The 13009-nt window shown below is 32.2% G+C and overlaps 1 protein-coding gene across 1 annotated transcript; it reads right to left on the reverse strand.

Annotated features, from left to right (window-relative positions):
* Window positions 1–1981: 1981 nt before the first annotated feature.
* On the reverse strand, window positions 1982–3854 carry LOC109007323 (transcription factor RAX3-like). The gene is made up of 3 exons (XM_018986953.2): window positions 3389–3854; window positions 3139–3268; window positions 1982–3037 (listed from the first exon to the last, which is right to left on the reverse strand). The coding sequence occupies exons 1-3, from the start codon at window positions 3522–3524 to the stop codon at window positions 2287–2289; spliced, it is 1017 nt and encodes a 338-aa protein (XP_018842498.1). The 5' UTR covers window positions 3525–3854; the 3' UTR covers window positions 1982–2286.
* Between the last annotated feature and the right edge of the window lie 9155 nt (window positions 3855–13009).

The following is a 13009-nucleotide window of genomic DNA, read 5'->3' on the forward strand; positions in this document are numbered from 1 at the left end:
CCCAACAACATCATGTCCAACCTCAGGGATCAGATCGTTATGATGAACATTTGCTAACAGAGCTCGGGTTACTCAAGAATTTGTCTCAGGAACTTTACTTTTCTAGCTAGTATAACTTCTTCATAATTTATGGTCGAGGGTCCACTTTCATGGAGGACTTGCAATGGCGACCACATTGTTCCAACATTTGAGTAGGTGCTCCTGCCGGCCGGGAAGGGGGGTGTGTTGGGGTATATGTGAAAACTGGTTTTGGAGCTGAAAAAGTGTTTGCTGAAGTTGGCTCGACTATTGGCTCAAGACAAGGTTCTCTCGATAGATCGCTTAAGCAAAGGCAAGTCAGAGAAGTTCGCTCGAGTCGCGCTCGACAATCCGCTCGAGCTAGATGCAAACCCTAGTGTTCGCTTGACAATCGCTCGACACTCTGTTTGAGCCAATGTTCATTTGGCTGTTCGCTCAAGCGAAGTACGCAGTTTTGCCAAATCAGATTTTCTAGCGCCACTCACTATAAATACATCATCTTAGACTTGTATTGGACGGACTTAAGCATATTTTAAGAGAGAACAATTATCTTGTGAGTGCATATTGTGTGAGAGAGCAAAAAACCCTAGAGTATATGAGTTGAGATTGAGTGATTGTAATCTCCTCTGGTTAATAAAGATTCCTACAGCTTCTGTGGACGTAGGCAATTTGCCGAATTGCGTAAATATTGTGTCGTGTTCTTGATTATGTTGCTTTTACTTTATTTGTCATTGTTAGTGTGTGTGCTTTGCATAGTATTTCACAATAGGGGGGGGCATGGGTCATTTTGTGTTGGGGACGATCATTTAATTTACTATCGTTCCATACATCTATACATAGAAGTGATAGGATATATACAACTATATTAGCAACATCCATGCAATATACTTCAAAAGGACCAATTATCACCATTACTGCTCCCTGTTTATATAAGGTAGCTTCACATAACATAGACAACTCGTGGGACTTGGATCTTAACACTTTTCCATCCACATTTGGATCTGATACACATTGATCAAGTTCTGGTGACTTTCATTTGGATTGTTATTATAAGCTACATGATCTAAATGAGAGCGAAAGCGCCCTTACTAAATCATCTCCATTTATGAAAAGAAAACTGTATTTGGTTATTTGAGTAATATGACTGGAACTATCTCTAATATGACTGGAACTATCTCAAATTGACTTCATTTTGGAGTATTCCGTCTACCCAATATCTTTCGTGGACAACCAGTACTTTCTGTCTAATCACGTCGGACAACCGTCATAAATTGAAGAAAAGAAAGAACCATATGTGGGTACAATATGAATGTGATTTTCATCAATGTCTATTCCCAAAGTAGTGGGAGTCTAAGACATGCATATATATACTGAACAAAGTCACAGATAGAGCCCCGGTAAAAGGAAAAACAAGATCATGAAAGGAGGATTGATTTGGATTGGTACGATTTGTTGAGATGGGACTATACATAAATGATCATTTTCCATAATAAAATAGCTTCAATCGATCCACCAGAAATACCCATTATGTAGAAAGTCCTAGGCATGCAATTTAAATTTTGCTCGTTCTTGTTGGATCTATATGATAAGATGTGCTTTCACTGCTCTGACTGCTATTTCAGACATGAAGAAACAAATAAGAGAAAGAAGCCACATGATTTTGATGCCCTACTGACCGCTAGAGTCGAATAAGTCACAGCCAAAACGTCAAAGCACGTTTCCTACTTTACTATCTTTTAATTCGTGCAGGATTCAAGGGGGGTATTGTGAAAGCTACAATTCAACCCATGTGTTGGAAAGAGAAATAATAAGCATGGAAGAGTAGTACTACCTTTTAAGTTATAATTAAGAAGTAGAGGATAAAGTTAGCGTGGAGGAGACACTAGTGTATATGGGATCGACTCGATCGAGATATATATCTAAAGAAGAGAGAGCGAACCCAAAGACCAAAGATCCAGGAGAATTGAACCCAAGTGCAGCACTGTTATAACAATACTTTCACATGCAGTTAACTTTCGTGCGTCCTATGATTCCTGGACAACACCCGCGAGAAACTCAGTCCCAAAATTATAGAAAAATAATTAAATGAAACTAGAAGAGTATAATTATTAAAGAACAACCATAGATGTGAAAGAACACATCAGGAAAAAAAATATATGAGAAAGAACAGTCAGCTTGGAAGTTTAAACAAGTCTCTGAGTGAGATTCCTGACAGCATAGATCTGCTGGAAGAAATTTACACTGCCCATGTACGTACAACGCTGCTAGCTATTGCGGCGGCGCAAAGTACCTCAAATTCTCAAAAGCAGAATCTTGTAGTTGTGGCAATCCTTGTTGGCAACCTTCGTAGTGATCAGAAACCAAAGGGGGATAAACTAAAGAGTTTATATCTCCCCAGCAAGCGCTTGCTCCAGAAGTACTGGTACTAGTCCCAGTGCTAGCATTCACCATCTCCATTTCATAAAGCCCCTCTAACCCATCTAATTGTGGTGGGTTGTCATATCCCAATTCACAAAGCTCGCTTGGGAAACTTTCAAGCCTTTGAAACATGTTAGGAAATTGAGTACAAGTACTGTCAATTGTATTCACGATCGCTGCTGAAGTAGGAATACTCAATGAGTTCACATAAAGTTGATCTTGAGAAGAGGATATAATATCAATGGGGAATTGAAAATTAGTGGTGTTTGGTTGCTGATTATCTGGAAAATTTCCTCCTAGTTTGATCAGCAAGCTCCTTATTGCTTGGTCCTCCATGGTAGGGTCTTGGGTGGAACCCATTACTGGCACTGCTACAGGTAGCTCTGCAGACCAGTACGGGCTCTGGTTTATGACCCCAGAAACCATAAAGGCCTCACAGCTCTCTCTCTTCATCTCTTGCTTCAGGCTGTTCGCTCGCCGAGCTTGAGCCTGTTGCTCTTTGCGCTGCCTGCCGAGGAGCTTCTTCTTCAGCCTTGTGTTCCAGTAGTTCTTTATATCATTATCAGTTCGTCCAGGCAATTGCCCTGCGATGATGGACCACCTACATACACCAAGTTGATCTTTGCTTATTCCGAGTTCCCATGATCTTATCACTGAGAAAAGGGCTAAAGATGTTGCCTGAACAAGAACAAGAGCAATTACCTGCTTCCTATATTTAGGTAGAGGCTACAAATAACGTTGTCTTCTTCCTCTGAAAACCCACCATGCTTAATGTTTGGCCGGAGATAATTCAACCATCTAAGGCGACAACTCTTCCCGCATCTCTTAAGACCTGAACGCAACAAGGAAATATGCAAATTAATTATCGTAAGTTCATCTGGGTTTTGATTCACAGAAGAGAAGTAATGGAAATTATAAAAAGTAAGAGGTTTCATCGAATATTTGTTAGTACCTATCTTTTGGGGCAAGGCTATCCAGTTACCGCCTGTGCCATGCTGCTCGATGTAAGACTTGAGTTTGGCATCTTCCTCAGGCGACCATGGGCCTTTCTTGACGTTGGTCTTGTCACAGCAAGGAGCTCTTCCCATGTTTTGATTTCTGTGTGTTGATGAGAGGTGTTTTTCTTTTCTCTCAGGTATAATTAAGCTGCTTCAATCCGCTTTATTATAACTTGACGATGATAGTGATAATGATAATGCAATATATATAAAAACAATAAAGACAGAGAGAGAATGGAGGAGGGATCAGACTATAATGGCTGGAGAAGAACCTGAGGCATGGCACGGTCACAGGATTTCAAAAGGGATATGAGAAAAATATGAGAATTTATGAATTAAATAATGAAATAATTTGGAAATGCCAGAATAGGAGACCAGGGTTTTTCTCATTTGTCTTGCTTAATCCAGAATCAAGACATATGTCCGCCATCCTCCTTGACTCTTTCTCTTTCTCTCTCTCTCTTTCATCAATGTCTGCTATATACAATATCTTTTTATTTTGTATATATGATGATCATGATAGTGCATTAAGTGGACCCGACCAGATGGTTGAAGAGATTAGACATTAGTTTGTCTGATATCTATCTATATATATATATATATATATATGAGTTAAAATGATTTTAGATGAGTTAAATAAAATATTATTAAAATATTATTTTTAATATTATTATTATTTTAAGATTTGAAAAAATTAAATTATTTATTATATTTTATATAAAAATTTAAAAAATATTATAATAACGAGATGAGATGAATTGAGATGAGTCTCGAATCTAACAAAAATGTAGATATGGAGGGGGTGGCTAGACCGGTTCACACTGGAGAGAGAATATTGTGATATCATGGATGTCCTATGAATTAGAAACGGCTTTAAAGCAAACCAATGAGTAGAGAGGAGACGTTGATTAATCATGCATGACAGATGAGTTGTTTACATGATTTGGTCTTGTTTCTTTCACTTCTTTTTCTATTTTGAGTCAAAGGCAATGAGGCTATATACAGCTAGCTGCATGCAGCTTATTGGGGGAGGAATTAAAAATTTAAAATACTAGATATTACAACTCCTCTTCTGTAAAATTTAAAAAACTAATCATCTTGAGATCAACACTTAAATAGAAAGAAATAATTCTCTTAGATAACAATTAATTTGTTCGACCAAAATCAAATTCTAAGAAAATTCGGAAATCTTGAAATTAACAGAATTGTCCAAATAGATATCTCATGTGCGCGCAATAGGAAAAAATTAGCAACAAATTAATACTGCCAAACTAAAGGGTCTCATGCATGCGAGTCTTGCAAAGGGCATTATCTCACTAGCTCATATATTATGAACTTTCAATTTGGATTGTTCAATGAACACTACTCGTACTGAGATGTTAATGTATAACGTGAGCGATTTTGGTATGTTTACTATAAGAAAAATGAGTATTTATGACGAGTTATTTACAATTAAAATAGACTCAATTTGACAGAAGATAATCATTTTGGCAGAAAATAAATAGTCACAAATATTATATAGTTTTTTTGAATTCAATATATATATATATCATCCTTGAATTCATGTCTTTTTCGAATTAATCCCCACGAAAAGGAATGAAGTGCTTGACATTATATAAACATAGTATATATCTTGTTGTGGCGTGGAAGATTTAACCAGCAAATTAACATTAATTAATAGATTCTTTTATGATCTTCTTATATAACGGATCTGATCTAATGGTCTGATCTCCCTAGCTAGCTCACAGCTAGCTTAGTAGAAATTGGTCATTTATCAATACAACCACGCAAAATCCCCAACCACAAACTCTACAAGTACTGATCGATTGTCACTAATTCTTATCTCCATCTACCAGCTTGCATGCATTTAGTAGTTTTATCGGCCTACCTCCGTGTCCCAAAACAACTCCAATCCCACCTTAATTAGCCTGATCATTGCCCGCATTGTAATTTAAAGGTCTAAGATATATATATATATATATATATATATTTATATATCTATATAAGAAAAATAATTATTAGTAACAAGTTATTTGCGACTATTTATGATGAGAATTAACTCATTTTAATATAAAATAATTATTTTCGTCACAAATAACTGACCATTTATAAGCTTGTTTCTTGTAGCTATAGCTAGCTAGAAAAATCTAGTAATACAAGCAATATTATAGTTAACCGATTAATTAGAAATTAGATTGTCTTGATAATTTGGAGTGAAATTCGATTAAAGAAAAAAAATAGTGAGAAGCTTCTGAAGAAATATATATATATATATATATATATATATATATATATGAAGTGGAGAAGTGTCAAGTAGTAGTAGTAGTACGACTATTAATAATGCAATCATGTGGAAATGATGAGGGACTTTTTTCGTTATAGTAGGTGACCAAATCGCCACTAACAAGAAATTACCTTGATATTGCCTGCATGACTTATGTCCTGCTGATGCTTTCAATGCATCATCAAAATACAAAATTTTTTTCATAATTTATTCCAAAACTTTCAAATTACAGCAACAATAATGGAAACCTTTTTCATAAATATACTTATTTAATATAACCCGTAGGGAGGTCCACTTTAAAAAATAGATTAATGCTCCTTTCAGGGTAAAGACTTCATGCCCTCAACCAATTATACATAAAGCACATGCAATTTGGGACCCATATTTTATATAATTAAGATGCAATTTGCAACTTTGCTAGCTAGTTACAGTCGAGAATGAGGAAGCCCGGCCAGTGTCACCTCAAAGCTAGAGATCTAGCAATAGGTTTTGTCGTTGTAAAGATATCTAGAGAGCCATGCACGAGTATGAAATATCGGAAGAAGATAAATTCAGATTCTTATTTGAATTGAAGAGTCTTAAATAGAAGAGAGATAGACACATATATAAAATAAATCTTATAATATTTAGCAGTATTAAATGTAGAATACATATTATAGGCCAGTAAATATATATGCCTTCAAATTAGAACACGCAATTTAAATATGAACTTAGGCGATGAAGCATCAAAGTCAAAAGAAAATAAAGAGAGGCTGACTTAATTGATCATAAATGAAACGTCAAGAAGTCAAAGTTGCCATTACATATATATAATGATCGACTGTTGATTTTTGTTTTTTGCTTTCATGCATATTTAATTATTTGCATACGAATTAAGTGGAGAAAGTACATTAGTACTACTTTTCGAACATGGAAAGAAGGAATCGGTCTTCTCTCTCCAGTCTGGTTTGTGAGCATAGCTAGCTTTGGTCGACCTAGCAAAGCTGCCTGCCTGCCTGCTTTGAATCAGTCTTTGGATCAACGGTTTGTTTAATTTGGGCCAATACAGCTGGCCTCATGATATCAATTTTTTGAGTATGTAATTATCTTTGTAGGTCGGTACGAAAGATACACTTTTTATTATTGACATGATATATAGAATCTCATTTACAAAAAAAAAAAAAAATTAAAATTGATTTTTTTTTTTTTTTATAAATCAAATTCTAGCATATCAACTGTTTGGAAGGTGTTTCTTTCATGCCAATTTTTTTTTTTTTAAAGTAAGTTTATGTAAAGGAATGAGATTAGAATCGCCAAATAACAAAGTTAATTACATATAATGTAGGGGAAGTTGAAAACCCTATGTGCCTCCTTTCCCCCCTTCCTCCCTTTCACAAAAAATTAAGTACTTTAGATCTAATTTTCGCTAGAGGGGGGAGGAGGCATGGACTTACTCCTCCTCCTCCCTCTCATTCCCTCCTTCCTCCATTCATCCATCTTGTTTATCAAGATTTTTTTTTTTTTTTTTGCTTAGTTTTATTTTGATTCTTCAAGGCAAAAAAAAAAAAAAAAACAAATTTATAGCTTTCCGGCAATTCGAGAGATACACGCGGCACAAACTGATTCACAAGTCGAAAATCGTTTAGATGAAAGTTGTGGTTTTGCAAAACTCACCATGTGTTGTTCTCACGCTCCGCCCACATCTGCACATGGTCCTCCTTCCGACAACTCTTTTCGACACACAAGCCAGATTATCGGACTCATCAACACTAGACCTTTCAAATTTGACTTTTGTGGTTGAAAAGAGATAAGTGTGTTGCCTTCAAACGCCGTCACAGATTTCAAAGTCTATCAGAGTTGGTCCAAACTGTAATCTGTTTTTTTTTTGCATTTATCTTATTTTTTTCCTTTTTAGTTTCCTTATTATTAATTAAAATTAAAAAAGAGTATATCTCTTGGACATTTGTCTGTATAGGTTGAGTCATCTCTTTCTATGAAGGGTGATATTGAGTCTCTGTTTAGGCAAAAAGTGTTGTCTCTTAGACGTTTGTCTGTAGAGAGTATCAATAATATTGAAGATCAGACTAGTCACAAAAGAAAATAATATACTGGTGGAGCTCCAAATGTATTATTTTGATTTATGATATCATGTTTGATATGAGAACATACCAGAATGTATCCAGACATGAATACAAATTTCTCTGATAAATAAATGATGATAGTTTCCCTTCCAAAAGAAAAATTACATATGAAGTAGCAATTCATGTATTGGCATTTTAATTATTTGATGTATTAAGGAATTGATGAGGATCATGCCCTGGTTGAGATTGAAAAAATAGGTATCTCACTTAAGAGGTAAGTTATCAATTTCTCAGGTTTCACATGTTTTAAGCAAGACTACAAACATGTTTTGTGCCTGTTTGGGATTGAGTTTTAAAGCTTAAAAAGTACTTTTAACTATTTAAAAACTATTTTAAAGAAAAAATTATATGTTTGATAAATTTATAAAAAGTGTTTTAATCACCTAAAAAAGCTGAAAGTCTACTTTTTTTTAAAAAATAACAAATTGAAGCTTTTATAGAAAAGCTCCTGCAGATAACTATATATTTTTAAAAAATTAATGTAACTAACTTTAAAAGTGTTTTAGATACATGTTTATCAAACAGCAAACAACTTTTAAACTATAGAGCTTATTATTTAAGTTATAAGCTATAAGCCCTAAAACTATAAGCTATATTTCTCACCACAATCCCCAACATGCACCAAGATTCTCTGTAATTATCTATCTTAAAATATTTTTTATAATTAGAAAAGAGATAGACGCAACATATAGATGTTATAATATTATGTATTGTACTTATCCGTTCGTGTGCATGTCTCGACTACAAATAATGTGCATGATAACTATATACCAATAATTATAAAAAGTTTTGATTAATTATAATAGGAAAATGCTAAATGTACTTGAGAAAAATGTACTTAAAAAAAAACTTACTTATGCACATGTCAGTTATTGATATGCTAATCAAAATCAGGAAATTTGAAATTCAAAATTTAAATTTTTTTTAAAAAAATTAACAAAATAAGTGTGATCAATAAAATTGTAAGTAAAAATATAAGTATATGGAGTAGTACTCTATATAATATTCTTTTATGCATGAATTGTTGAAGATACAATCAATAGGGATGCCTTAATTTTTGGTGCCTAGAGATGATGTAGTCAAAAATTAAAGAAAAATGCTAGTTTGTAGCTTAAATTTATCATCTCACTTTGACTACTTATATATTTAATTTTTTTTTTAATGATTAAGAAAGTGACTTTTAATATATTGATATATATTTTTTGATTTTTTAAAAATATATAAAATAATAATAATAATAATAATAATAATAATAATATAAGTATAAATTTGTGTTAGGCGACACAGCCAACTGTCTTTGCTGACCGGCAGCCTAGCATGACACAAAATTAAATAGGTGAGGTCAGACCATGCATAGACCTCATATCTAACCATATGATCAATTCAATTAGAATACAGGTAGGCTCCCTCTGCCTCTAATGTAACGTACAGGTCCTATAGCCTATAGGTGAAGTCGATTGAGGGGCAGGTGAAAAAGGCGGCTTCATGGGTAAATCAAACAATCACGTTGAAAACTTCTTAATTAACATCTAGAAACTTATTTTAATACATTCTCGAAACAATTTGAGAGACTTTTCTTGGACTGTTATTTATTTATTTTTTCTAATTTGAGTACTTTTAGGTTTGAACTATAGAAAAAATTAACCACCATGCCAACATAAAACGGTTTCACATTGAATTTTAGATGAACTTAAATAGCATATGAATTATTATTCTTGATGATCAATATTGTTATTTCGGCAATTGATGTTATATTATACAGTTGTGAAGTCTGTAAATATCATGTAATCATTTTAAGAAATATAGAGTCTATTATAAAAAAAATTAATTTTTTATTATATGAATTACATATTAATTTATATTTTTTAAAATAATTATATATTATTTACATATTTTACGACCGTAAATATAATTTCATATATATATATATTAATATAGTTAGGGTAAATTACTATTCAGGTTTCTGAGACTTTTTACAAACTAGTATTTGCGGTTTAAAAAGTTATAAACTGATTGATACCGAGGTTTAAGGTGATATTTCAAACTGATTCGTCCGTCGGAAATTCATTATAACTTCATGGACAAAAGAATGTTGATGTGACATATACTCGTTACGCTATAACCAATTAGAAGATGACACGTATCATATTGCATAGCCAGCATATTCAATTAGATAAGTAAATAAACAAACTTAAATTATAAAATAAATATATAAACTCGCTCGCAGCCATCGCATGGAGGTCAGTGGTCAAGCGGTATCCCGTTCATTATTATTATTATTATTGTTATTATTATAGGTAAAAAGGATAAAAAGAGATAGATTAGGATATATTTAAAAGGTAGGATGAGACATAAAATTTTTATCTCATTATTATATATTTTTTAAAATTTTTATATAAAATATAATAAATAATTTAATTTTTTCAAATTTCAATTCATCTTTTTTAAATTTTAAAATAATAATAATATTAAAAAATAATATTTTAAACTCTCTAACAAAATATAAAATTTTTATTTCACCTTCCAAACTTGCCCAGCCCCATTTGATTCCTCAACTGAATTAAGTGCAGTTCATTTTTAAGTATCTTCTACCATCCAAACATCACACCAAGTTGAGTTGCATTGTAAATAAGTTCTGTGGGTCTGTACTGTATATTGATATAACCGATTCTGACTCGTGGCAGAGATTTTGTAGTGGCATCATAGTGCCCACAAACCGAAGGCTGGAAAAAATAGTAACAATAGAGGAAAGTTATTATAGTAAGAGCACTGCTATTCCTACAGAAGTTTTCCACCGAAAATTTTTACCGAAAGGTAAAAGTTATTTTATTTTATTTTTTGCTTTTTTTTTAATCATTTTTTTAAACACTTTAAATATTTTTAAAAAATATAAAAAAATCATAAATTCATTTAAAAACATTCCTTAATCACTAAGTAAAAATAAAAAAATAAAAAAAAATAAAATACAATTTCGGTAGAAGTTTTCGGTGAAAAATTTCTGTAGGAATAACATTTTCCATTATAGTAATATATACTTTACATTTATTATGTTGCTGTTTTTAATTAATTGTTCTCAACATTCATTTAGAAAGATATATGATCTAAATGATGTCATATTATATATATAAAATAGATACTCTCAATAATAACTTTTATCTATATTTATTCGAAAAAAAAAAGTTATGTTTTATACATTTTGCCCTTACTTGACTTGAGGTGCTTCAAGTGCAGCTTGAAATTTTCTTTTTTTGCCATTTATAGGATTTGACACTGGCAATTTATTTTTCAGATGAAGAGTTGAATTTAATGATGGAATCTATTTATTTTATAACTTCTTATAAATATATTTAAATTTATTTTAATATTTAAATTCATCTTAAGTGGACTCTATAAAATTTACTCAATCATCTTAATTCATTATTATTTATAAAAAATTTAACTCAACTCAATGCAACATTCAAACGCAACTGTAAGGTTAACTTGATCATAATATTCTATACTTACTGAAAAGCTTGCTCCTAATTAAGAAGGCGGGGCATAGAATGCAGGAATTCACACCCCCTCAAGGTAAACATTGAACCATAACCGACTTCTACCCCCCGACAAGAAGAAAATGATACTAACATAAGCCTATGAGTTAAAACAATATAAATAAGTCTTTTGTCTTTCTTCAGGCATCGTGCTCATGGAACTCAAACTTTGCAAAGTCCCCGTCGACCAAAACGTACAAGAATAAACATCTTAGCTACGGTTTGTATGATGAGATGAAATGAGACAATTTAAAAAAAAAATTAAAAATTAAATAAAATATTATTATAATATTATTTTTGTTAAAAAAAATTGAATTGTTTATTATATTTCGTATAAAAATTTAAAAAAATTATAATGATGAGATGAGATAAAATATTTTCACTATCTAAACAAGCTATAATTACTATACCAATTAACATACATTATCGATAACATGAAGGAAAATGCTAGAGCTCCCGCTGGGGGCTCCCGCTGGAGCTCTAGTGTATTTTTTTATGTGTATTTTTTAATTCTTTTTTTTATGTAGATGTTTTTAATGATTTTAAATATTTTAAAAAATAAAAAAATTTATAATATTATTAAATAATACTTGCTTAATCACGAAGTAAAATATAAAATATTTTTATATGATTTTTTATTTTACTTCGTGATTAAGGAAGTATTTTTTAATAATTTTTTTTTTTACTTCTTGATTAAGAAAGTGTTTTTAATAATATTCTAAATTTATTTTATTTTTTAAAAAATATTAAAAAATATTAAAAAAAATTATATAAAAAATAACTTAAAAAAAATACATACAAAAATACACTAAAGTCCCAACGGGAGCCCCTGGCGGGGGCTGTAGCACGATCCATAACATGAAACACAAATTACTGTGGCTAAAGTTGGGTGTACTTTTAAAGTTGTAGAGTAGGCATGAGCGAAGAAAGAATGTGCATTCCCAAAATTGACCGCTACAAATCTTTTCTAAGAAGAAAGCAAGTGATCAACCTTTTATAGTTATCAGTTCTTAACTTTTCCTTACAACTAAAAGTTGAGTCAGCTACGCGGTTTCTTCCTCCTTTAGTTAAAAGCTAAAATGTTGAAGGGAGTAAAGGTCAAAGAACAAAGACAATGCAGATGGGGACAAAAATTTTGAAAATTTCAATGACAGTCCCACTTCTTACCCAAAACGACAGAACGATAATGGCACTGCCGTTTTCATAGAATATTTCTAGCTACTGTTCGTTCACCATTTTTAATTTTAATGGCATTTAAAGACCTGTGGCAAAGCAGATAATCCGGAGCTAAAGGCAAATTATATTTAGAATCATGGGCAATTTTTTTTTGATAAATTTAGGTAATAGACAACTATGCTACAGTACATTGATCGTCTTTAAGTTGACACACTTGAAGTTGAGAGAGAGTGTGCACGAAATCGACAGGGAGGATGGGACTCAAGTGGGCAAGATGATGCTCCACTTATTGGAGACACTACATCAAAATCTGGATGATCGATCCGGACAATCCTTGTCGTATTTTTTATTTATTTATTTTATTTAGGGCTACGCTAAGACGAGCGACGTCATATAACAATCTCTCTCTAACGCCTGTGCAAAACGACGACAACACAAAAACATTTTGTTAAGACATCTCCAATT

Source organism: Juglans regia, chromosome 11 (genome assembly GCF_001411555.2).
Source record: "Juglans regia cultivar Chandler chromosome 11, Walnut 2.0, whole genome shotgun sequence".
Lineage (NCBI taxonomy): Eukaryota > Viridiplantae > Streptophyta > Magnoliopsida > Fagales > Juglandaceae > Juglans > Juglans regia.

Bases quoted from the DNA above. Each gene is read 5' to 3' on its own strand.
- LOC109007323 (XM_018986953.2), bottom strand. From the start codon at position 3,524: ATGGGAAGAGCTCCTTGCTGTGACAAGACCAACGTCAAGAAAGGCCCA. The intron at 3,269-3,388 runs GTACTAACAAAT...TGTTGCGTTCAG, and splicing joins AGCCTTGCCCCAAAAGATAG to GTCTTAAGAGATGCGGGAAG. The intron at 3,038-3,138 runs GTAATTGCTCTT...TGGTGTATGTAG, and splicing joins TACCTAAATATAGGAAGCAG to GTGGTCCATCATCGCAGGGC.